The following is a 27,284-nucleotide window of genomic DNA, read 5'->3' on the forward strand; positions in this document are numbered from 1 at the left end:
ATAGGGTTGAAGAAGGCAGGGAAATGATGACTCTACCCTTCAAAAGTTAACGGGGTTAACGTTAAAAGTGATTCCAGGTATATATGTTGGGTTAGACTAAAAAGTCCAATGTACCAATTTGATATGTTCAAAACTTGAAGTATATACGTATGAAAGTTATTAGTAGACTAAAGTTCAAATACAGTTTGTGATTTTTCTCCAAAAAGAAATATATAGACTCAAGTAGTCAAGTTTAATAATAATTTCTTAGTCTTTAATTACTAACTCTTTTACACTAGACTAGAAGAAAAAAAAAATCTCGTTTACTCCAATTTAAAAAGAAACCTCTGTGAATTGATATATGGCACATAATTGAAGAAACATGCTAGTACAGCCACATAACACAATGGCTCATGGCTTTCTTCTCTTTCTAATCTTCATATTCTCTTCCAACATATATACAAAGATTCGGGCATGCAACCAAATTGAACGCAGCTCTCTCTTATCTTTTGCCCACACTGTCTAGCTGGCAGATCTGTGTGGCTGAAAGTCTCAATTTAAAGGAGGGGACAGATCTGTCTGGCAAAACAACAATTACCCATAGATTTTAATCTGTGGGTAATAAGACTTTCTCACACGGATTTCAGTGTGTGATGGCTTTTATCCACGGTACACGCACAGATTGAGTTACCATGTGGTTTGGAAGGAGGTAATACTCATCTCACATGGATTATTTTGTCTGTGTGAATATTAGACGTGGGCCCCACTATCTTTCCATTAATATAAATTACCGTAATGGAGTGCAGTTGGTGTGAATAACACTATTTCACACAGATTTCTGTGCCAAATATGTAAACACTATTTCACACTGATTTATGTGTAAAATGCAATTCATACAAATTTCTGTATCAAAACCTATAACCTTGTTGACATAGATTTCCGTGTCAGATCCATGTACCCTAAGTACTCTCACTGATTTCTGTGTGTAATAGTGACAGCATTTTAAAAAAAATATTTCTGCTAATTAATTTGCAACCCGAACATAATAATACTTTTATTTCTGTACAATAAATATACTTCAAATATTTACAATCAAGTGAACAAATCCACAACTCAATCGAACATGAATAAACTTTACATTCATAGTAAGATGTTCTTACATTCCTAATATACATTGTTGTTCATGAAGGTGGAATATTACTAAGATTTCCCCCTTTAACAACATAATCGTTGTCTAAGAATGAGCATACATCAAAATGCTTTGAGGACTAACCATCAAACTAGATAATGGTAGGTGAAACTAACACTTTTAGTTCAGCTGCGAATCTGGAACAATTTGAAGCATTTCATGTCAATACACATCATTGATGGTTGAGGATGGAATCACAATAGAATGGTTAAGGCATTGCAACTTTGCAACCACACCCCAGCTAGCTGGTGAAACTCCTCTTTAAGCTTCTACCACAAATGTAATACAATAATGAGAGGAATATTTTCTTAAAATAAAGCAAGTGAAAAACAACTTTTAAAAGTAATTGAAACTCCAAGCTCACCAGGTTGTTCAAACTGCCAAGCTCGTCTGGAATATTACCATTTATGTTATTACTATTGTAATAACCTCAATTTTCAATCAAAGCAAAACTTGGTGGTCCATTAGAAGGGTTGAACAAGAAGACAAAAAGAATAAAGTTTGAGTGTTCAATTATGTATGTGTGCAGCAGCATGCCGTGCTAAACAGAGAGCAAGGAATAATCAAATTGCCACTTACTATAATCAAATTGCCGTATTTTTTCTGGATTTGGCACAAAGAACAGTGGCGATTACTTTTAATAAAAATTGTGGCGTGTTCTGTGTTTCGAGCGATAGTGGGAAGTAGTGCTACAGCTTTGTTTCTTTTATATTGTATGTAAAATGGTGGAAGGTGGTATGCTAGCTCAGAAAATTCTCTCTCTCTCCCTTTCGCGCGTCCGAGCCCAGAAGAAAACAAAGTAAAAGAAAACAGAGCAAGCTTTGCCGACCGAGCTCTCCCTCCTCCGGCCACCTCAAGACCCCAGACGACTTCCCTCGTGCTCGCCTCGACCTTGCGCAGCTTCCAGTGGCAGCCTTGAGCGGCGGCACGGTCGGAAGGGGCGGCAGAAAGCCTGTTCTGTTTTGAGGCCGATTTGAAGTCGATCCTAATATCTCTAGCTACCGGCTACCAAAACTCGAGATTCTTGGCTCATTAGACTCGCCTCAACTTTCTGAACAAGCACCAAGAAGGATCGGATTTCACGTTCGTCGGAGCTCAACCCGTTTAGATCGAAAAACAACCTTTCGATCCGAATATCTCGAGTTACAGACCACCATTCCTTGTGATTCTAGGCCTGGTGAACTCGCCTTGAGTTTCTGAACAAGTCTCCAGAAGGAATAGAGGCGAGTGGTGGAAGTTTTACGTTGAACTGGAGCTCGCCGGTTTCTACAAATTTTCTGGCCACCTCGACTGATTCTAGGTAATTTCGACCCCTTCCAGTCATTTCCAGCTTACATGCTAGTTAGGAAAGTTGTTAAGCTTGATGAGATAAAGAATAGCAGCCCGGCCCTGACACCATTTGTGGTGGTCGGCGGCAGCTATGCCACTAACTCCGGCGGCCCTTTTCGGCCACCTCCGAGGGTCACAAGTGCAGTTTCTATGCATTTTAGATTCTATATTTCAATACGATCATTTCGATATATTACACGTAATTTTTGGATATCGTATGATTAAGTTATGAATTTTTTTACGTTTCGATCGTTCGATTTGTGATTTGTGAAGATGGGACCGATGGACTTGTAGTTTTGATATGTTGATTGTATGACTGTCCCGATGACTTTGTGTGGTCATGGGAGAAGATCCGACTGTTGGATCTTCGTATAATTGAGAAATAGTGATTCGGAAGGCGATTCGTGAGAATCCGACCGTCGGATTTTCATATAAAATTATTGAGAGGTTAGTAAGGGCGATTCAGGAAGATCCGACGGTTGGATCTTCGTGATAATTTAGAAGGATGATCCTAAGGGCGATCTGTGAGGATCCGACCGTTGGATCATCGTTTAATTATGTTTATGAGTTGTTGGCTAAGTTAAGATCATATTGGATTAGGTGATCGAAGGATTGATTTGGCGGACGATTTGTGAAATTGTTGTTTGAGCTGTTAAGAAGACGCAGCTAGATTCGAGGTGAGTAAATCGCACATGGTTCATTTACGAACCGGAGTTCAGTGATTTATATTCAATTGTGTATTTGTGGAAATTGTTTTTAAGAAAATAAATATTTGTTTTAAATTATATGGACTTGTTCAACTACGGTCCATAGGTAAGTAAAATGTATTTAAACTATAAAATGAATTTCTTGATTTTTGTTGCTGTGAACTATAGTTGGTATTAGTGGTCATTCCTGTGAGGGTGACTACGTATATATATATTTACGTAGAAAATATATTGGATGGTGTGGCATTTGGGAAGTGTGGAATTGATTTGATTGATTTACTGTTCCAAGCATTACTCTTTCAAAAATATAAATTATTGTATATTGTTGAGTTGATTTTGATGAAGAGTAATTGAGTAAAGTGTGATAATTGAGTTGTGTGGATTGATTAAATGACAGAGTCGAGTACTCTTATCATATTGATGATTGAGGCAGTTATTATCGTAAGATTGAACCTTGGTCGAGGTGACAGGTTACGATTCAGTTAGTGCTCTAGTCTGTCTACCATTGTACTTCTTGGGGGATAACTGCGAGTTATCGCTCCCTTGGGTGCAACGTACTGCTTGGGGGATGACTTTGTGTTATTGCGCCCTTGAGTACAATATACTTCTTGGGGGATACATAGTATTATTGCACCCATGGTATATTTTTGGTGTAAAAGAAAGTGTGGGGTTGTTCTTTCTTAGTCGTTCAGTGGAACTTGAATTGATAAGAAAATTTTTGTTGTTTTCTTAGTAATCGTTGTGAGATGTGAGTTGATTGATGCTTGAAGTGATGTTATGCACTTCAATTACTTATGCTAAGAAATACTTGAGTTGAAATTGTTAACTTAATTGTGCAATTCTTAAATTTACTCATACGGGCTTTCAAAAAGCTTACCGGGTTTTGTGTTATTGCAATCCCGGTACTCTATTCAAACGGTATAGCGGATAATCCTCCAGGTCAGGAGAACCAGGGCGGTGATCGTGCGGTTTAGAGTATTAGTATTTGATTTACAGCATTTGTATTTGTGAGGTGAGTTATGCTCTTTTGAGCCTTACAATTTGATTTGGTGAGAGTGTGCTGTAATAAATAACTTGAGGATTTGGTTTATGTAATATTGAGTAGTGTGAGGTGTGTTTGTTTCTGAGAAAAAAAATTCAGAACGTTATTTGTAATTGTTATTATTCATGTTTAGGATTTGAATTGGTTATTCAAAATTCGAGGCGTGACAACTATAAAGTTCCCTGTCAAGCAAAAGTCATTTGAATCCACATGAGTTTCACTTTCTAAAGAAACAAACCAACTCCAACACACATTACTAAACTTTGAACATAACCAGATCATACAACAAGATATTGCCTTATTTAGTTTCTGAGACTGACCCACAAACTCTCAGTGTTGAAGGAAGATACACCAGGTCAATCAAGTTGGCTAGTTTCTTTGGATTATCTGTCACGGCTTTCTTAATCCCCTGTGGCAACATTGTTCTCACTAACTTCTTGGTCTAGTTCTTTTGAAAACTCAAACACCATTGGCCCTGTACGGTAGAGACACATGGTAAAGCTTATTGCAGCAGCTAAAGCTTTACAATAGTTCCTACCACTTCATGTACTCAAAAACTGTATAATAGAGGAACAACAAAGTATCACAGATAAATAGGACGTCATTAAACAGGTGTTCAAATTATTGCAGGCACATGCTATATCTTCTCAACTTGGAACAAGATACACTATGTTGTACTTGTACATTATCCCTGAGTTGATATGGGTACTAAAAGTCATTAATATAATGGAGAGTTGGACCAGAAGTAATACCAAAGTCTGGAGGGTTATATTTGTAAGAATCACAGATGAAGCTCTTGCAAATAAGTTCTGTATTCGAGGCTGAACCAAATCTGAACATGAGAAAAGATTTAAGTGCCTAAATATACAGCAACTAGATTTATTCCATATACCTTCATATAGAAAGATTGATGCAGCGACGGAATCAATTCACTAATGTTTATCGAGTAATTTTTTTTCAAATGAAATAGTTTTAATTGTGGCTCACACATGACAACATTCTATGGAAGTAAGTGAGATTCATACGATCTGAAGCTCAAGTTTCTAGGAGTCTAAGGTTATGATAGCTTTAGATTTGACAAAACAGGGTAAGCTCACTCAAGATCTCAATCCAAAATTTTGTATCACCTGAAGTACAAAATGCAGTCTTCAGGGTAATAAATATATGTTTCCGAAAAAAATATAGTTAACTGACCTATATCATAGGCAGCATCATAATGGCCCCTTCCAATCATTGCTAGCATCTGCAGGAAATAATGGTTGCAGAACAAACCTGGAAAATATATAGATAAACGAGTCTTTTCATCTCTGTAAGCCTTTCTCTTCCTTAATTCCCATCTGGGTTTTCCTCTCTCTCCATCATCATCATCATTATCTTGCTGTGTTCTTGTTGGAACTTGTGGGACTCTAGTCCCACATGGAAGAAAGTTTGAAAGATCATGACCTTTTTAAGGACACACCCATGTATAGAATTAAATGGGCAACAAGTCAAAGAGTGGGATTCGGTGGGCTTTCCTATTGGGCTTCCATAGGAATATGGAGATATATATATATATAATAAGTCAAAGATGGGCCTTGGGATTCGGTTTGACTAAATATGATATTCTTTTTTGCTTTACTGTTTTGAATTTCGGATATAATCGAACAGTTGCAGCGGATTGAATTGAACAACGTCAAACAACTGCCGACGCAACCGACGTAACTCCTCGTCTTGGGTTCTATATGAGGACGACCTTCGGTCGTCATTGATCAATCAATCTTCTTCTTCCTCCTCCAAAAAGTTATTCTGAGAAACATAAAGTAGAATTCGTCAGGGTCAAGTTCTTGTGCAAGAACTTGTACCAGATAGTTGTATCCTCTAGATAGACGTCTGAAACTACAGCACAAGTAGGGGCGAATTTCTGTCTTAGGTCACTGCATTGCAGGCCTCTATCTGATCAAGTTAGTGATTCGATTTCGAATTAAAGTTATTTGATTTCAATTGATTATTATTATATATTCAATTTGTGATTTAGATTATATATTCAATTTGTGATTTCAATTTGTTCATACGGTTACTGTTCGTATATACTGATTGGTTCTAACAGTTCTTTCATCTTCTTTTGTTCTGCTGAATTTGAATTTGAAAGTGTACTTATAGCAAATGTGAAATGTGGCTGGATAAGATATGAACAACAAAGATGCTATAATCTTGATCAATTGAAAGCATTCTTAAGGAATATATAATCTACAACTAGCACGAGCTCTAATAGCACAAATTACCATTACCTATTCCAAAAGTGGATATGCGAGGGGATATCGCATCCTCACTTGCAAGACACTTTTTTATTTCATCGCATATTTGTCTCTCATCTTCAACTGCCCCATCAGTAACCAGGAATATGATAGGAAGTGAACCCCTAGAGTTGGATAGCATATCTATTGCCTGAAACGACAAGGAGAAGAAAATGATTTAATCCCAATTGTTGTTTAGATATCTTACCGCCAATGCAGAATATATAAAATGAGAAAAGTAGTTGGCCCCTCGAGAAGGGAAACTCAACGAATTACCATTTAATGTGACACAATACATGACCATGTTAGAAATGCATGAAAATAATCCAGATGCCAACATGAGCTAATTTCCCCTCAAAATTTCAATAGCAGCTAAGTACAAGTCTGTCAATTAATAATTCCATTCTAAAACCCCAAACCGAGCTTAAGGGGAATTTAATCGAACACCTGGTGTGCAATAAACACCTACTACCACAAAAACAAACATTTCAAGAGAAAAAATAGTGCATTGATCTTAAAATTCATATTGAAAAAAAAAAAATATTGGTAAGCGATTCAAGTTGCAAGTCATGCTCCTTGATTTCAACAATCTAGAAGGGCCTTTCCCCCATGTCTGATGAATTGCACAAACCATATAGACCTACGTATGGGAGACAACAACTTGGCAGGAGATATCTCATTATTTGATTTCTCCAATCTTAGTCAGCTTACTAAACTTGACCTCAGGAAAAATAACTTCTCTGGTACCTTGCCACTAAGCCTCTACTCGTGCAAATTGCTGAAGGCAATTCGACTGAGTGAAAACAATCTAGAGGGAGAAATACAGCCTGAAATTCTATCATTGAAATCCTTGTCCTTCCTTTCAGTTGGTACAAATAGATTAACCAATATAACAAAGGCACTACAGATACTAGTGCATTGTAGAAGCCTCGTATTCTTATCCTTTAAATCGAGTTTTATAGGTGAGGAAATGCCTGCTGATCTTGGCATGGTAGGCACTGATGGATTTGAAAATCTTCGAATTTTAGCTTTGCATAACTCTGAGCTCACTGGTCAAATACCTGTATGGGTATCTATGCTCAAGAAGCTAGAGGTCCTGTTTCGGTGACTTAAGTGATTGACAGTGTAATAGTTGAGTGACTAAAGTGATATATTTGAAATTTCAGTGACTAAAGTGTCGAATGAGTCATAGTTGAGTGACAATTTGTGAAATTCTCCCTATGTTTATATCTAAACTGACTGCAGCTCAAGAAGACGATACTGAACTTGAATTGCCTCTCTACTTGTCCCAAAGTGCAACATTTTTACAATACAAATTGTCTTACGTCCCTCCAGCAATATACATAAACAACAATACCATTAGTGGGAATATACCTATTGAGATTGGCCAATTGCAGCTTCTTCATGAATTGGGACTTCACAACAACAAATTTTCCGGCAAGATTCCAGAGCAAATATCCAACCTCAAGAACTTGGAGGTATTGGATATCTCCACAAATCATTTGTCTGGAAAAATCCCATCGTCATTGGCAAGCCTTAATTTTTTGAAATATTTTAATGTTTCAAACAATAATCTTGAAGGACAAATACCAATAAGCACTCAATCCAAAGCTTCAATGCTTCTGCATTCGAGGGGAATCCAAAACTTTGTGGTGCCCCACTTCCAAATGAGTGCGTGCCTATTAATGGCAGTGATCCAGATAATAAGAATATCCAAGATCATGTGGACAATGGGCATCAAATTCCACAGTTTAATCTTTCTGTTGCTCTTGGGTTCATTGTAGGATTTTTGGGATTGTGTGGTCCTTTAGTGCTTAAGAAGTGGAGAGATACTTCCATTCCTAGACAATGTCAAAGAGAGACTGTCATTGTAATAGTGTGAATAGCTAGGATGCAGAGAAGGTTTAGAACTTTAGATGCTAGAGTATTGTACTTTCTTGTTTGTTTCTTAATGTTTGCTGGTGTAACGTTTGGCTTGTTTTCACATATGTATATAAAGTCTTCTACTCGTTAATTTTCTGATTTTTATGATGAGGAATTTGGCAAAGTAAATATATACATAATATAATACCTCGAGTGTATATAACATATATATATATATAGGCCCGATCTATAGCGGACATCCGCACTTTCGCTAAAATGCGGACGGCGACGCAGCAGGCTGTTACAAGCAGCGACGGCAGCGCGGAGCTTGCCGGACGGAGGCCGGAGGCTTCCTAGACGCGTCTGGACAGCGATTGAAGTAGGAGCAGGTCGGGGTTGCAGGTTTCTGGGCAGCGACCCGAGCGACCCGACCTGCAACTGCAACCGGACATGCAGCGCTGCAACCTCGTCGCCGGCGACTCCACCGGACTGCAGACAGGTCCGTCCGACCCCTGGCCTCCTTCCGGCATGCTCCGCTGCTCCGTCACGCCCCGAGCCGAGCTGCTGCATCGCCGTCATGCACTCATGACAGAGAAGTACACTCCTGTAATTATCAAGAAACTTTGAAGACAGGAGTCCACTACCAAGCAAGCAAGGGTTGGTTCTGCGAGATCCTCAAGGTAAATAAGAGAAAAGTGCTCAAATCCCATAGAGAAATTGAAGCAAATCCTGTTGCATTTCACCAACGGTTAATGGCAGCCATCTAGCTAGTACTATAAGACTAGGACCATGTTGAATATGCAAAGTCAAAACACATGCTATTCCAATGGTTTGTGAAAAATAAATATCTTAGCTAGATTAATCCCCGGCCAATAGTTTTATATGTTCATAAGTAGTAACATAAACCTTGTTTAATGATCAAATTCAATTACTACGAAATATGCCTTGACATAAACCATGTTCAATTATATGTTTAACAATGCTAAAAATTCCAAACATAAACAAAGTGAAGAAGATCAAAATGCAACATTACCTTTTTGGTTCACCATATTTGATGTTCAGGCTGTGAAAAGAACTCTTTGGCATTATACACTACCTCTGCTACAAGTATTAATTCCAACAAAATATTTATCCTTCAACAGCTCTGTCATGACAACAATGGTTATTTGGACATTATAAAGCAAAGCTATTTGCAAATTGTCTTCATTAAAAGCTACAGAAAGTTCAATTAAATCTAAAGAAGTAGTGTTTGTATTCGTGTGTGTGGGTGTGTTCAAACAAAGGGGTATGTTAAGTAGATGATTTTACAGGCTATGAAATTAAGGAGAGTCTCCGTCTCCTGGGGGGGGGGGGGGGGGGGTATTAAGTCTGATCACCTAGGTCATAAGCATGAGTTGGACAAACATACAAAAACATAGTTAAAATGGTTAATAAAGACAATCATTCATTTCAAACCATAATATTTGCAGCACACACCTGACATGACTCACAAAAGTACTGAACATAATGGAGGCAATACACAAACTTCAATCTAATATTGTTGTTTCTGAAAATATTGGAAAGGGAATTTTCAGCAGAACTACTGCATGCTCAAATTGGGACCGCAAATTAAATGATAACTTCAAATCAAGTGTTATAGTTCCCAAGATTTATTACCACTGTCCTTTGGTAGCACTGCAGTGCTATCAGCTGAAATGGGGAGAATTGTGAAACGACCATTTTCATTTTCCATCATCAAGGCTCTCTTTATATGCACTACTATTCCCATCATCAGATTCAGCCAATTTTGCATACAGCAGTTGCTTAATTGGATAGATAATCAAGTGAGTCTGAGATTCAGAAACAATTGTCATAGAGCGCAGAAGAAGTTGAGATGACGAGAGGCAATTTATAAGACAAAATTATCAGCAAACCTTTATCTCTATGAACAGATAATAATGAGGGAAGCCGAATATAACTTGGAAGCAATGTATGGCTGCTATGAATAATAGCATTACCTGGAGGTGTCGCTCCTGATCAGCTTGGGAGTCAAAGGACCACGTTTTTATCATTCGGAAACCACAGCGAATTCTGCAGGTGCATCTCGAAATTCCTTTTGAACCTAAAATTTCATGCAGTATCATTAACTAGAAGAAGTCATTGTTAATTGATAGCCTGATAGCTAGGGTTAGTGATCACTTGATCATTTCAGTTAAATAAGGAGCCAGATAAAATCCCTGCTGTCGTAGCAATGCAGGGCAACCCAATACAGATGAAGTCCCCTCCTTTTTTCATGCAAAAGGCGAACAGAGATTGTAGAGAATATGTGTACCGATGATGACTAGTGCAGGTGTGGCTCGGATAAACAGGAAGAACCAAACCAAACATTTATGATCAAACTGAATCGAATTGGTTACGTTTTCATATCTTCATGCAAATTCTTCTTGTCGCTCTTTTTGTTTCGGTCAATAGCTACCTGGTTATGTTCGAAGGTACTGCGTCTCTATACTGACTGATGTCTATAGTCTTTATTCGAAAATTCTTTTTGTTGTTGTTGTTGTTGTTAGAGTTGGCTGGTAGAAGAGGGAGAGGGGTGTTGTGTTCCTCTTCTATTTGTCTTGAGGTTGAAAAGTAGGATTTAAGTCTTTTTCCTTTGGCCAAAAGTAGGGTTTTAGTTAGCAGATAGACGGACAATTTTAAATGTTGGAATGTTTTTGGTTGTGTAGAGTTATAACTTATAAACAAAAATTTAATCTAAAATATCTACAGATCAATAATGACTCTCGCTCTTGATATTACCTATCAATTGGAGCCCGCCGACAAGTAGCTCACTTGATACTATATTACTATGTATTCTTCACAAGCTGCAATGCTGCATTATTTTTGCTTCATGTACAACATGACATATCTAGATTGAGTTAAAATGAGAAAGAAACTCATGAAAATGCCAAATAGACTTGATGAGCTCGATGGTGTATCAGCTCCCTCCACAATGATGAGCTCCTACTAGGGTTCAGCAATGTATCGCATACATGACTTACGAACAACAATGTATCGCAATATAAACCGAAAACCATTGTTGAAGAGCAAAGAGTACTCCTCCTCCTAAATCTAAACGCACAGAAGACATTGATTTCGTACATTCAGTCACAAATTCACCTTTGTCATTTTATCCCAATCACTCCATATACCATTTCTTCGGCCACTTATAGATTTTCAACCTTCCAATATGCTTCTCTCGTATGACCAGGAAAAGACCCTGGTCTCTTTAATTATTAGAGTACGTAGCACAAAAATACCAAAAGAAAATAAAAAACTAAAACGTAAACTGCGTCGTTTTAGTCGTTAAGTGAACATTGTTGGCATAGTGCGACAATCAGATTCCTTTATTTATCACTATTTCTAGAAATTTCATATGACACTGTCAGTTTGTTACTTTATGGAAAGAGAGAAGCCCATCAGGTTTCCTTCTCAACAAATTCGGATTGCAACTGAGAACTTCACCAACTTCTTGGGTTCAGGGGGGTTTGGTTCAGTTTATAAAGGTGTATTTAGTAATGGAACGCTTGTGGCAGTGAAGGTTCTAAGGGGTACCTCAGATGAGAATTGATGAGCAATTCATGGCGGAAGTTAGTACACTTGGCAGGATTCATCATGTCAACTTGGTTCGTCTCCATGGTTTCTGCTTTGAGAGACACCTCAGAGCGCTTGTTTATGAGTATATGTCAAATGGTTCGCTTGACAAGTTTCTTTTCCATGGAAACAAGATTTGAGAAAGGCAACGCCTGAGGCGCCCTAGGCACACGCGCAGTGATTTTTTTTTTTTTCTTCCTTATTCTGGGACAAACGCCCTTTTTGGTTTTTGAGTTTTGAAGACCTATCTAGCTAGGCAACAGACATCGTTCGGCTCTCCTTTTCAGCCTTAGTTTTCTCAAGGAGTTGGCTTTAAAGGAGACTATTTTCGCACTTAGAGTTCGAGTTACAGACTTGGAGTTCTATTTGCAGCAAAAGAAGGTATGTTTCCAATTGATTTTCGCACTTTGAATGTTAATTAGGCTCTGCCTTTCAATGGCTTTGTGAATATAAGATTATTGATTGTTACAACTGATTCGGAATTGTTTTGTATCATTGACTGAATGCATAGATGTTGATTGGCTTTAAAGGAGACTATTTTCGCACTTAGAGTTTGAGTTACAGACTTGGAGTTCTATTTGCAGCAAAAGAAGGTATGTTTCCAATTGATTTTCGCACTTTGAATGTTAATTAGGTTCTGCTTTTCAATGGCTTTGTGAATATAAGATTATTGATTGTTACAACTGATTCGGAATTGCTTTGTATCATTGACTGAATGCATAGATGTTGATTGGTATTGTTCAAATTCGCTGCCCAGATTTCAATTCACTCCTTGCCTAGATGTGTTGACTGAATGCATAGATGTTGTTTAGGCTCTGCTTTTCAAGGTCTTTTGGTTACTATTGTTGTTGTGTTGTGGCCTTGTGGTTTGATATTTCGATAGGATGAAACTTCCCGAGTTTGTGCAGGTGGATTGTGCCCATTTTGTTTGCTTGATATGTGTGTGTGTGTGTGTGTGTGTGTGTATATATATAATATCAGTTGCACCCAGTACATATTCCACTTAGAATACTGAAACTACCACTTGAAGGCATGAATTCCCTGTCCAGCTTTGACGTGTCTTTTTAATACAAAGATTGAATCCATAAATTGTTGGCGATTTTTGAATAAAATTATAAAACTTTGATTAAATGATTCAACTAGTCAGGCACTGATTTGATGGAGGCTTGAAGCTGAAACTTTGATTGATATACTTAATAGGCTTAAACTAGTTTGTTTAATTGATATGCTGCCCAGAATATAATCAATTGTTTGATTCCTGATAGTTTGCAATGATTTTGTGTTTTATCAATTTTATATTATATGTAATTGATAGGATGCCATTGATAGAAAAGCTGCAGTCTTGACATGTGACTTGGTTAGGAGTGATTCCTTTGTCTGGTTATTCTTTGCAATGCTTGTCTGTTTGGCCACTTGTCTGATAGGATTGCAGGAGTGTTTCAATTATGAGTTTAGACTGATATTAGTTTCCAGTCTTGTGTTAGGCTTGCGATCAGTATTCAATCCTAAACTAGGATCGATATCACATTCCAATCCTACAGTCTGAATAGCTATGTGGAATGCAAGTATCAATGAGTTCTACTAGTGGGATAACAAGGAAGATCATGAGTGAATGACAATAAATAATATTTTTTTGGTTACTCTTAATGTGGTACATATAAGAGTAATAATTATATGAATATAGCTCGTTTATACGTAAGGTTTATGCCTTACGCCTCAAGGCGAACGCCTTCTTGAGGATCTCTAGAAAACGCCTCGACCTACGCCTTAGCATTTTAAAACATTGGTCCTCACAGATCAAATTTGTTTCTAGATCTTAGATCTAAATCTCTAAGATATACTCTCAGATTTGTTCTCATGGTCATTCTCAGTTTTTGTTCTTCCTTTGCTCCTCAAGATTCCCAAACCGTGAACAAATCTCCTTCTTCTTGTCTACCTTGTCCTGCCATGGAAGACTTCGTACACCTCTGCAACCACCTCTTCATATCTGAGGTTTCTTTGCTAAGATCTATTTTGGTTTGGTTGTTGTTATCATTTTGTGCAAGATCTTCTCGTAATTGGTCAACTGGAAAATGTATGGCGGCTCTGTCCATATCCACACCTCTGCAGACCACCCTTGGTTACCAATCCTTGCCCGCGATTTCTGTCGGAGCTCCGGTGACGAATCTGCTATGGCGGCTGCAAGTTGGAGATGAAGAAGGAGCTTTGATTAGGGCTTTGGTTTTTTGGGCTGCTTGGGCCTTTAAGTTTTAGTTTGGTTTTTAGTTATTATCCTGCTCATGTCTTAATTCTTATGAATTCTGATTTTGAGGGGTTTGTTGCCTATCCTTGGCTTTGTTAGGGCCTCCATGCGCCTTTTGGCTTTATGAATATCAGTTTCACAACCAAAAAAAAAAAAAAAGGTTACTTTAAATGCAGTATCAACCCACATGATGAGACTTTAGGACGAGCAAAGTATACTTTTGATGAAAAGTAGTCTTAGGCATTTTTCTTGACTTTCATTGGATATTCTGTTAGGATCCGTTTCTCTTATGGGCTAGACTCTTACATGTTTTATGGGTTATTATTGTGTTGTGGGCTTATTAGACTTTATGACCATGTTAAATAGCTTCTGAGATGTACTGCAAAACCATCATTGAAGAATATTGAAGTTTTCATTTACTTAATTTCTCTTTGTTTTTCTTCTCTTTTTTGTAACGATGTCGTTTTACGGCTACGATCTGGGGGATCGTAACAAATTCCTATATTAAAGCATTTATATTTTATAAGAGAAGGAAAGAAACAGAATTTTTGAGACTTTGAGTCTATGGTAGAGGTTTTCTGGTCTTCCTTGCTGATTAATAATCAGAAAATGCGTCAGTTGACAAGTCAAACTAGGATAAAAACAAATCAAGGACTTCCTGATATTTTGAAGGGAGATTGCTGGAAATTTAATCAATTTTGTCTTAACTCTTAATGCTCTAACTTATAAATAGATAGTGGGACCAGAGCAAGGAAAATTCATACCCTGAAAATGGGGAAAGGCTACAATTTAAATGCACTGAAAGATTCCTACAATGCTTATCCTATCAGCTAGCTGGCAAAAGTTGCTGTTACAAAAAGATGAGGGTGACAGAAGGTGGGTGTCCGTATCAATAATAGCTGGCCGCTCTTTGTGGAATCAACGAAACCAAAAAAAACGTGACTTTCCAGAGGGTCAAATAAATGTGTAGTCTCCACTCTTCATCAGTTCATCTAGCGCGCATCACTTTCCTCATGCCTCGTTTTTCATGCCTCTTGTTTTTCATGACTTTCCTCATGCCTTGGTGTTCATCTTTTTAAATAACGTGTGGTCAAATTAATATGGCTTTCCTCAAGCCTTGTTTTTCATCTTCTCTAAATAGACATAGTCTATGTCTTGTGTAATCTAAATCTAAATTCTGCTACTCTTTGTATATCTGCAAGTTTGTTGAATACTATTTATGCTGGTTATCTATCTCCTCATTAATGTCGACTGGAGTTGTTACTGTTGTAGCATTAGGTGTGCTGTCTTTTTGTCTTTCTGCCTTTTAATATATAGTTGTTAATTAATCGTACGTTATTTAAAAGATATAGAAGAGCTAATGGGTTTTCATTGTTTTGTTACATCTTGCAGTAGTTGTCTCAGTGATGATTGCTATCATAGTTGTATACAGGAGATATATTCGGGAACGTAGCAGCTCTGATGATCCAGTCTTACATGATCCAAGCTTTTCGACACTCACAGTGGACAATTTTCTAAATGATATAGAAAGAGAGAGGCCCATGATGTTTACTTCTCAACAACTTCAGATTGCAACTGATAACTTCACCAACTTGCTGGGTTCAGGAGGGTTTGAGGGTTTGGTTCAGTTTATAAAGGAAAATTTAGTAATGGAACCCTTGTGGCAGTGAAGGTCCTAAATGGTACCTCGGACAAGGCAATTGAAGAACAATTCATGGCGGAAGTTAGAACCCTTGGCAGGATTCATCATATCAACTTGGTTGGTCTTTATGGTTTCTGCTTTGAGAGACACGTCAGAGCAATTGTTTATGAGTATATGTCAAATGGTTCGCTTGATAAGTTTCTTTTCCATGGAAACAAGATTTTAGGATTCGAAAAGCTTCATGAAATTGCAGTTGGGACAGCTAGAGGGATTGCTTACTTGCACGAAGAATGCCAGCAGCGAATAGTCCACTACGATATAAAACCTGAAAATATTCTTTTGGATGAGAACTTCTTTCCTAAAGTAGCTGATTTTGGTTTGGCCAAGCTGTTCAACAGAGATAAGACTCATATATCAATGACAGGGTGGAGGGGAACTCCTGGTTATGCTGCACCAGAAGTTTGGCTGCAGTGTCCTATAACCCACAAGTGTGATGTGTACAGCTTTGGAATGCTATTATTTGAGATCATAGGCAGAAGAAGGAACATAGACCTCAATCTTCCGGAGGGTCAAGACTGGTTTCCAAGGTGGGGATGGAAGAAGTTTGAAGCTGGAGAACTAGGAGAGCTAATGCTAGTTTGTGGCATAGAGGAGAAAGACAGAGAGGCAGCAGAGAGAATGTTAAAGGTAGCTATCTGCTGTGTTCAGTATAGGCCCGAGTTGAGGCCTTTAATGAGTGGTGTGGTGAAAATGTTGGAAGGAGAAATTGAGATTCCTAGACCTTCAATTAACCCACTTCAGCACTCGTTGCCAGGCACTCCTGTCATGGTATCGTATAGCACTAGTGTCTTCGACACGGATTCCTCTCGAACAATAACTGGTGTTGAAAGATGTTGACTTTAGTGTGCCTTGTCAAACTAGAATTAGTTTTATAGTTGTAATATGAGAAAATGTTTTAGATTTCTAGTTCTGTTTAGAATAGGATTCTTTGTGCTAAAAGATTATGCAACTCACTATAATTTTTTTTTCTGAGAAAATGTTTTAGATTTCTAGTTCTGTTTAGAATAGGATTCTTTGTGCTAAAAGATTATGCAACTCACTATAATTTTTTTTTCTTTTTAACATTAAGACTTATTATTTCTTCTCAGCAATGTGTTAATATTTTTTTTATTTCTTTCTTTTTAACATTAATAGTATTATTTCTTCTCAGCAAAAGAAAAAATATTAACAGTATTCTGTCATATAGTTTCAAAGTTCAAAGATAAATTAGAGTGCTCTTTGCTAGTTAGTGCCTTGTTGAATACAGTTATTTAGTAGAGACTCGTGACAATATTTCAGGATGTTTTCTAGATGCTAATTGTAATAAGGGGTTTAGGCTCAATGTCCCCCCCCCCCCTTATATTCGACAGTTTCATTAATCAAGGCTTGAGAGCAGCCACACCAGCCCTTTATTCAAAAAAAAAAAAAATTTCAAAGATAAATTATATTTTTATTATAAAAAATTGTCTAAAACCTAAAAACTAAAATTTTGATTAATAAAATATGTAATTTAAAAAAATATTTATCTTTTTAGAAAAAAAATTTAATTTTTCGATATCCTTATTCTAATTTTTTTTATTTCAATTTTGATATATTTTAGTTTTTTTTTTAACTTTTGAGTGCCCTAGTTGAGATCAATTTTTGACTCCGCCATCGATTTGATGTATTGGTACATTAATGTACTGTATAGTTTTCCTAATAATAATTTCTCATTCTTAAGTTTCTAATTCTTTTACACAATACCAAAAGAAAAAAGAAAAAAAAAAGATAATCTCTTTTACTCCAATATAAATAGAAACCTCTGCGAAGTGAAATATGTGCCATATGAAGAAACATGATAGTACGGCCACATTTAATTATAACTAATTGAGAGACTCACCGTCGAAAACCAGGTAAAGGGTGACGGAGCCATGTCCCTCCTTACCTAATGAAAATGACATTTAGTTTGTCTTCTCTTCTATCATGTGAAAACGAAAAAGCAGAGAAAGACATACTTCAACTACTAATGCAAAGAAGTAGCAGAGGATTTTTTTTTTTTTTTTTGGGGTGTTATTTTCTTCTTTTGAATAGAAAAGAAATGGAAGACTTCAAGCAGAGAGAAGACTCAAGTTGATACTAGACCAAAAAATACAGAATGAAGTTTAATATTAAGTTCTCGTTCTTAAGCTTCTTACACTAGACCAAACGAGTAGCCAAATTTAATTTTTAGCTATATATAACTATTTTTGATGCACAGTTCAACTCCAACAGACTAGTCATGGCTAAGTTAAATTTAACTTTAGCTAAAATGGCTAGCTATATTTAGCTAGACAATGAGGAATAGCTAAAGCAAAAGTTGTATTTCTCTCTTCTCTTTTGTCTACATGTCAGTTTATGATTCGATAAAATATAGTATATCACTTATAAATAGCTATCAATAGCTATATTTCATAATTTTAGCTAAATTTAACTAAAAATTAACTTCTACTGTTGGAGATGCTCACTATGTCTTTTTAACTCTTTTACTCCTCCATCCGAAAGACAAAAAGAATAGCAATTGAAAAAAGAAAGATAAAAAAATAATAATTGTTAAAGGAAAAGCACGTTATGTGTCTTCGTCAGTCGTCAAAGTAACTGACGAAGAGGGAATTAGGGAATTAGCAGTTACAGCTCAATCATCCATTATTGTCATTATTGTAAGGGTTTTTTACTTCAACAGTGTCTGAACTCTTCGAGGACTTTTGACATGATACCTGAACTTTCAAAATTATCAATGTGATACATGAACTCATTTTTTCATATCAACGTCGTACCTGCGGTCGATTTCCGTCATAGAACAGTTAACTATGACCACGTGCCTAGCACGTGAGGCACAAAATAAGGGTAAAAATGACATTTCCCACTTCCTTTAGTTCTTCACGGGGTTTTTTACTTCAATAGTGTCTGAACTCTTCGAGAACTTTTGTAATGATACCTGAACTTTCAAAGTTATCAATGTGATACCTGGACTCATTTTTTCGTATCAACGTCATACCTGCGGTCGATTTCCATCACAGAACCGTTAACTATGACCACGTGCCCAGCACGTGAGGCACTTAATGAGGTTAAAAGACTAATTTACCCTCAAAAGTATTATTTTTTATTTTTTTTGCTTTCTTTCTTGTTTTTCTTTTTCGACGTCTTCTTCCCTCTGATTTGTCCCCTCTGATTGGAAGCCATGGCTGCAAATCAGATCTCACCTTCTCTCTCAACCACCCAACCCTTTCCAAGCACTACCTGACTACAACCACATTGAACTCAGCTAGATCGATATGGCTACCTTGCAAAAATTCAAGCTCCTCGCCACTCAATGCCCCGTCGTCGCCTGAAGCCCCACGCACAGCCCATCCGCCAGCCCCGTCATCCACCTTCGCCGCCGTAAAAGCCTCATATTGTTCCTCACCCACCCCAACCGCCGCCGATTGCCTAGCCGGAGTACCTTGTCCGATGCTCCCACTAAGTACTGATATTACAGCCGCAAATAACCAAAGGCCGGTTCTTTGGACAAATTGATTAGAAGCTGGAATCAGTGAAATGATCATTGCCCCATTGTTCGATAAATCATATACAGATAGATATAGTTATACACAGACACGCAGTCGGGGAAAAATCAGTTTTGGGTTTTCTCCCATCATCACCATCATTCGCCTTTTCGCCACTGTTGAGAGAGAGAAAGAGAGAGACTCTCAGTCTCCTTCACTTTTGCAGATTTTGATTCAATTACAAAAACACGGACTATTTTTGAAATTCATGAACTTATGCTGTGATGTTAGTTGCGGTGAGGAAGCCGAGTGCCACGAAGGCGTGGGCCGCCTCCATCATATCTCCGGCAAGCTGCATAAGAAGGTCTGGATTGCCGCCGGCCATATTCTCTCTCTCTCTCTCTCTCTCTGATCCCTCTGTCTGAAATCTCAGGTAAATTTCAAGTCTCAGATGTGGAGGCCAAGAGTCGTAAAACCGTCTACACCGCTCCGACCTGCAATAAATTCAGAGAAGCAAAGCCGTCGAGCAAGTTGTGCTTGGAGAACTCCTACGAGATGGAGTCCCCGACAGTGTCTGTCCATCAGAGAATTAGATTCAAGTTTTGCTTTGGGTTTTGCATTTTGCTAGGAAATGACGTCATCATCCCATCTGATTGCATTTTGCAGATGAAAAAGGAAATAGAAATGGAGAAGAAGAACTGAAGGTACGACGGGACATGTGAAGAACTAAAGGAAGTGGGAAAGGTCATTTTTACCCTTATTTTGTGCCTCACGTGCTGGGAACGTGGTCATAGTTAACGGTTCTGTGACGGAAATCGACCGCAGGTACGACATTGATACGAAAAAATGAGATCATGTATTACATTGATAACTTTGAAAGTTCAAGTATCATTTCAAATGTCCTCAAAGAGTTCAGACACTATTGAAGTATATACTTTTGAGGGTAAATTAGTCTTTTAACCTCATTAAGTGCCTCACGTGCTGGGCACGTGGTCATAGTTAACGGTTCTGTGACGGAAATTGACCGCAGGTATGACATTGATACGAAAAAATGAGTTCAGGTATCACATTGATAACTTTGAAAGTTCAGGTATCATTTCAAAAGTCCTCGAAGAGTTCAGACACTGTTGAAGTAAAAAACCCTTATTGTAATCACTATTACCATGGTAATCCTCACCCTATATAAAGGGACTATCTAATGAAATGAGTGTACAAATTTCCCATTTTACTTTTACACGTTATCAGTAACCTCAGAGCTAATAGCTAAGAAAAAAAGGAAAAAAAAAACCCTGGATTTTTTTTTCTTCTTCCCGCTGAAACCAAAAGAAGAAAAAAAACCAAAAAACAAAAAAACCAGCTCTATTAAGCCGAGCAGCGCCGCGTCTTTCTTCATCAAGCCAAGCCGCACTGCCTAGCTCAGAGCACAGAACCCACCAGATCTACATCGGCTCCTCAGCTACTTAGCTCAAACTGAGCCTTGGCCCATGTCTGTCCTCTTGCCCACCTTTGTCACGCATGCCCACGTGCGCAGCTTTCTCAGCTCACCAAATCAGCAGGCCCAGCAGAAGCCCAAAAACATTGCTACGCATGCCTGCACCAACACGCGCGTGCGCTAGGATCGTTTTGTTTTCTCGAAACCAAGTACGTTCTCTTTTATTTATTTAATTTCATACTCCGGTAAATTTAATTATTTACAATTAGAACTTTTGAGCCTGTATGGTTATATCTCTTCATACGAGGCTGTGAGGACTGTAAACACTGCGTACCGTTAGGAGGACTCCGTCTGTTTGTTACGGTTATCCGCATGAGATGAGCGGTTTCCCTTGTTGTAATGCTGGTCCTTCTGCCGCTTGCTCTGGTAGTTTCCCTGTTGCCATTCTCTCTTCTTATCAGTTGGCTGCGTAGCAGAGGTTTTGTTAGCGGTTTCCTGATGGCTGGAGGAGGGTTGAGTGGACTTTGTCGGTGTTGGCGGTGATGGTGGGGTTTCTCCATATGTGATGAATTCTACTTGTGCATGGATGACGGCTTCGCTCATGACATGGTCATACGCAGCGTTTGGATGGTTATAGTTGAGATGATAGAGAAATCACTACAAGAAAAAGCCTTATTTGCGACACAAGACGCGGCCCTCGCAAAAGTCTTTAATTTTAGGAGGAATTAAGCGCCCAAGGTTGGCGCCAATATATTTGCGTCCCCCATTAAATGTCATCACACACATTGTCATAAATAGGTAGAAAATAAAGAGGGTTTGCGACACAACTCAAAATGCGTCGTATCAGCAACCCAAAAAAAAAAAAACTGAACATCGATCGATCTAAATCCGTTCCTATCTCGTCTCCTATAGCTAGACGGCAAGACTCTCTCTGACTCTCTCTCTCTCTCTTTCTCTCTATCTCTCTCTCTCTCTCTCTCTCTCTCTCTCTCTCTCTCTCTCTCTCTCTCTCTCTCTCTCTCTCTCTCTCTCTCTCTCGCTCACTCAAACCTGGTTCTTAGTAATCTGGCCTCTATCACTATCACTATTACAGAATGAAGTAAGGTTTGTTATTGTGTTTATGATGGTTCAAATTGATTGTAGGATTATTGCTCGTTATACCCTAATTTCCCCCTTTTCTTTCAGATCTCTCTTTCAATGCCCTAAATTGGTGATTTCTGTTCGTCTCAATCAGGTAAGCTCATTCAATTCATCGCTTTTTTGTTTTCTATGAAGTAGGTGAATCTTCTTTTTGTGATTCCTCTACTGTGAATTGATGAGGGTTTAGTTCGTGAGTCATCTATGAAAGGGGAAGGTTGTGATTCATCTTTTTGAGCCTAAATTTTACTCATTATAGATTAAATTCTGGGCTTTGACATTTGTTTTGACTCTCTAAGGATGAATGATTAATTTGATAAGAAATATTATTTTGGCTTCCTACTGTTCTATTTTTGGTTGCAGCGACGTGTATGATAGATGATTTCATCTTAGTTTTCTAATCCTTTTGAAAGCATATATAGACTAGCCATTTTCTCTAGGATTGTAATTGATTATGCATCAGTGATATATACAATTATATAAATGTTTCCATCTTTGAATGTGCATATCGATCATGGTGGTTTTGTTGACTGTGAATCCATGGTATACAAGGTACGTACATACACTAGGCTAATTGATTACTATGTATGTATGTATATATTACTAGCTACTATGATTTTGGGTGTTAGTTTTAAGCTGATAGAAATTGATTTTAGTTTTCTGTGTGGGAATAGAATGTTGGTGCTGTTTCTTTGATTTTACCCTTATCTGGAATAACAAGTCCAGTAATTAGGGTTCTGTTTCCTCGTTTTAGTTTATATACGAATCTCACTACACTAATCACCGAATGTGCATAAAGTATTTGGATTCCATTTAACGAGTGTGTGAATTTCAATTGTTCTCATTACTTTTGTTTGTATATAGTGCATTTGTTGGGATTTGATATTCAGTGTCTTTGGATAGCATTAGAACTGAATCAAAATTCTAGATATATATGCATTTACTTTATGAGGTTTGTGAACTCAAAGTGTTGAATCAATGTCTTAGATTGTTTTGGGCTATGTGAGGTCTACAAACTCCTAAGTTTATGGAGGACTAGTAGATATTCAAAGTAAAAGTAGCAGTATCCAAGGAGGTTAGAATATGCATGGTTTGATAATGGACCTTCTTTAAATGTATACTCTGATCACCCTTAGTTAAATTCTTATTGAACTTCTTACTTCTTAATTAAACCCCTTGTCAAAGACCATTTTTAGAATTGAAATTTTTGGAGGAAGTAAGTTATCTGAACTTGTTTTGTTTAATTCTGTTACCAATAACATATTTTGTTTTGTATCAACTTCATCATACATATGGGTCAATATATATATATATATATATATATATATATATATATATATATATCTAGTAGTTATGTTTCCCGGCCCTTTTCTTCTTTTTTTGTTTCAAATTGTTCTTTGTCTTGTTTTTGCTGAGGTGCTTCCTTATTCTTAATTAAACAAAGCTTGCGTACTACCATATAACTTTTCCAAAATAAGTCGGTAGTTTAATTTAGGGACAGGTGATCAGGAACTTGACCATTGCTTCCTGACAATAAACTGATATGGGATCTAATGTCCATTGACAATAACATTAAAATTGATCCACAGAGCAATTCTTGAAAGAAAAAAAAAGTCAGTAGTTTAGTTGTTCCATATGCTTGTTGTTTCTACATTTTGCTGCATTTTATTTTCATGCTGCATATTGTAATTGTTTGTGTATTTTACTTTGCATATACTAATATAATTACATGTCTAGGATACGTATTGTACTTGGAACATTCGCAAGACTAACAAGGAAGGTGTAGCATTCTCTTGGGAGAAAATCGTAAGTATCTTTTCTATTTCATGTACAAAATTCTCTGTTTTTCCATGCTTTTTTTTTATCTGCTCTATTTTTCCATGCTTTTGTTTGGTTTGCTATGTTTTTCTATGGTTAAATGATTAATAAATATGCAATGTAAACATAATTTAGTTCCTAATGTAAGAATTTTCCTAATGTAAACATAAAGCATATTTATGTCCTGCATATTTTATACATACACTTAATATATATATATATATATATATATATATATATTTTGGATAACAAGTAGGAGAATAAACATGGATAAGAGTTGGATTGATATACGAGAAACGGACTGGCATAAATATGAAGATGGAGTTGATAGTTTTTTGGAGTTTGCATTCACCAACAGCGTTGATCCAACAAGGATAAAGTGTCCTTGTAAGCTATGTCGCAATCGCTATTTTAAGTCTAGGGAGGAAGCAAGAGAGGATATACTGGTAGACGGATTTTGGGAAACATATAGAATATGGAATAAACATGGTGAACCTTCTAGACCTGCGGCCGCATACCAAGGTAGTGGGGTTAACTCTGATTCAGTCCTCATTGATGATATGTTTGGCATGATTAATGAGGCGATTGGGATTCCCACTGCAAATCCTGGTCTAGGTGATGATTTTTCGGTAGAAAGTGAAAATGTTGAGGGACCAAATGAGGAATCTGCTAAATTTATTAAATTGCTCAAAGATGCAGAATGTCCCCTATATCCCGGTTGTGAAAAGTTTACGAAATTGTCATTCATTGTTCGACTATTACACTTGAAAGTTCTTTGTGGATGGACAAACAAGTCTCTCGATTTATTGCTGGAGCTTTTAAAATCTTCTTACCCTAATGGAGTAAGCTTAACAGATTCTTTTTATGAGGCTCAAAAGCTGACTTAGGCTTCACATACAAAACTTGGGATGCATGTCCTAATAGTTGTATGTTATTTAGAAATGACGATGAGAAACTTCAAAAATGTGCTATTTGTGGAGAATCTTGATATAAAGAGTCTGAGCATGATTCTAATGACCAGCAGAGTGGTAGAAAAATTCCAGCAAAACAAGTGAGGTGCTTTCCTTTAAAACCACGTTTACAGAGATTGTTTATGTCTTCTAAAACTGCTTCCCTTATGAAGTGGCATGCAGAAGACTGCACCAAAGATGACATGCTAAGGCATCCAGCTGACAGTCCTGTGTGGAAAACACTAGATCAAAAGTTTCCAGATTTTTCTAGTGATAGTCGCAATGTTAGACTTGGGTTAGCGGCTGATGGGTTTAACCCATTCTGAACAATGTCCATAGCTCACAGTACATGGCCTATTGTTCTAATACCTTATAACTTGCCGCCTTGGATATGCATGAAGCAACCGTTTTTTATTTTGCCAACACTCATTGATGGCCCAAAAGGACCTGGAAATAAGATTGATGTATTTCTACAAGCTTTAATTAAAGAGCTAAAAGAATTATGGCATGAAGGTGTTCCTACTTATGATGCCTCAACTAATCAGATGTTCAACTTGCGTGCCATGTTGTTATGGCCAATCAACGACTTTCCAACTTATGCAAATTTATCAGGTTGGAGCACTAAGGGTGCTAAAGCATGTCCTTGTTGCAGTAAGAATACTAAATCTAGTTGGTTGAAACATGGGAGGAAGTATTGTTATATGTGTCACCATAGATTCTTACCAAGGAATCATAAATTTCGAAAAGATAAAGTGTCTTTTGATGGCAAGCAAGAATGGGGTAGAGCACCAAATCGATGTTCCGGGACTGAGGTGAAAAGACAATTGCAGAATGCACTTACAGAGTATAAGAAGGAAGATCTTCGAAAGAGGAAAAGAGAAGAATTCGAGAACAAAAAAGGTCAGGGTGAACACATTTGGAAAAAAAAAGAGTATTTGTTTTGAGCTACCATATTGGGAGCATAATTTTATTCATCATAATCTCGATGTTATGCACATTGAGAAAAATTGTTTGGATAATATACTTTGGACATTGTTGGGAGTTTCGGGAAAAAGTAAGATAATTTGAAGTCTCGCCGTGATTTAGAAGAATGGGGAATTAGGGAGCCTTTACATCCTCAGCAACGGGGTTCTAATAAAGCATATTTATGTCCAGATGTTTATAATTAAGCTTTGGTCTTAGTGATTCTATTTTTTAATAAAATTATATTTTGTAGAGTCAATTCAATGAATATTTGGAGGAGAGGCCAGAAGATGAACAAGATGATACTTTTCGTGAAGAGATATTCACTAAAGTGATGGGAGAAGATGCACATGGACGTGTTCGCATGTATGGAACAGGTGTAACTACATCTCAAGTGTTTGGTAATTCCAAAGCTTATGAGACTAATGAGAAAAGGAAAATTGAGGAAATGGAAAAGAACTATCAGACAAAGCAAGATGATCTTATATTGAGCCATGAATCTCAATTGGGAGACATGAAATTAAAGTACGATGATGTATCGAATCGTCTCAATCTTTTGATGGCTCATGTTGGTATCCAAGTAAACCCAAGTGGAAGTACAAGTGAACAGGTATGTTTTTATTATTTTTTGTTTTTGTTTATCTTCTTCAAGATACCTAGGGTCTAGCTTTTGTTATTTATTTATTTTTACTTATAGCTTTCATCTCTGTTGACTTTCATAGATTCATGATTCCTCAAGTCCACAACAGCTTAGGCGTAATATAGATACTGATGGACATCGTCAATTGGATTTGGAAGGGCAACGACAATTATCTTCGTCTTCAAACACAACTTCATGATAAACTATAAGGTTGGAAATAAACGAATTTTAAATAACTATAAGGTTGGAAATAAATTATAACAAACATAATTTTATTATTTGGCTAAGTATATTGATCAGTGGGTTTTCTTCTCTTTTTTCCAGGTTGGAGAAATATCTAGGTGTTGATGCTGGAAGTACAAGATAATAAATTTTACAATTAGCATGCTACTCTAAACTAGATCGTTTTGTTTAGTATTTTGACTACTACTGTATGCGCAGCGACATTTTAGTTTGTATGACTCAAGGCATTTGTTATACAATTATTATATATATTACTCTTTCGTATCATTTCAACTGCGATGAATCTTAACATTTATTTTGGTTATAAAAAATCAATTAAAATTCTCAAAACGAATTTATTATAAATCATTTGTAAAAAATTAGACACAAACTTCTTGCGATGGGAAAATTATAATAACCAGTGTCGTAAAGACTATTTACGACATTTACATTTGTCGGTAATAAGTATCGCCAAAACTAATTGCGACATGAAAACATTAGTCACAAAAAGTCGTTGCAAAAAAATTAGATTTTTAACGACATTTATATGGCATTGCAAATATCTTTTTTGCGACAGACCTTCGCGTGGCAAAAAAGCGTCACAAATAGCTTTTGCGACATACCTTCGTGTTTAGGGTTTAGGGTTTAGGAAAAGAGTGTCGCAAATACCTTTGTGTAGCAAAAGAGTGTCGCAAATATCTTTTG

General features: G+C 37.1%; 1 protein-coding gene and 1 long non-coding RNA gene across 2 annotated transcripts; both read left to right on the forward strand.

The window, feature by feature from the left end:
- Positions 1–15,031: 15,031 nt before the first annotated feature.
- LOC112200515 (putative serine/threonine-protein kinase) lies at positions 15,032–16,945 on the forward strand. Its single transcript, XM_024341554.2, is given in 3 exon segments — positions 15,032–15,514; positions 15,629–15,843; positions 15,846–16,945. Coding segments are annotated over 3 exon segments (1,179 nt in total). The 5' UTR covers positions 15,032–15,480; the 3' UTR covers positions 16,776–16,945.
- A 9,243-nt stretch (positions 16,946–26,188) lies between these two features.
- On the forward strand, positions 26,189–26,818 carry LOC121052902. The gene is made up of 3 exons (XR_005810191.1): positions 26,189–26,327; positions 26,440–26,567; positions 26,682–26,818. It is a non-coding gene; the product is annotated as an uncharacterized LOC121052902 (long non-coding RNA).
- Positions 26,819–27,284: the final 466 nt, after the last annotated feature.

The sequence above is a fragment of the Rosa chinensis genome, chromosome 4 (assembly GCF_002994745.2).
Source record: "Rosa chinensis cultivar Old Blush chromosome 4, RchiOBHm-V2, whole genome shotgun sequence".
NCBI classification, from domain to species: domain Eukaryota; kingdom Viridiplantae; phylum Streptophyta; class Magnoliopsida; order Rosales; family Rosaceae; genus Rosa; species Rosa chinensis.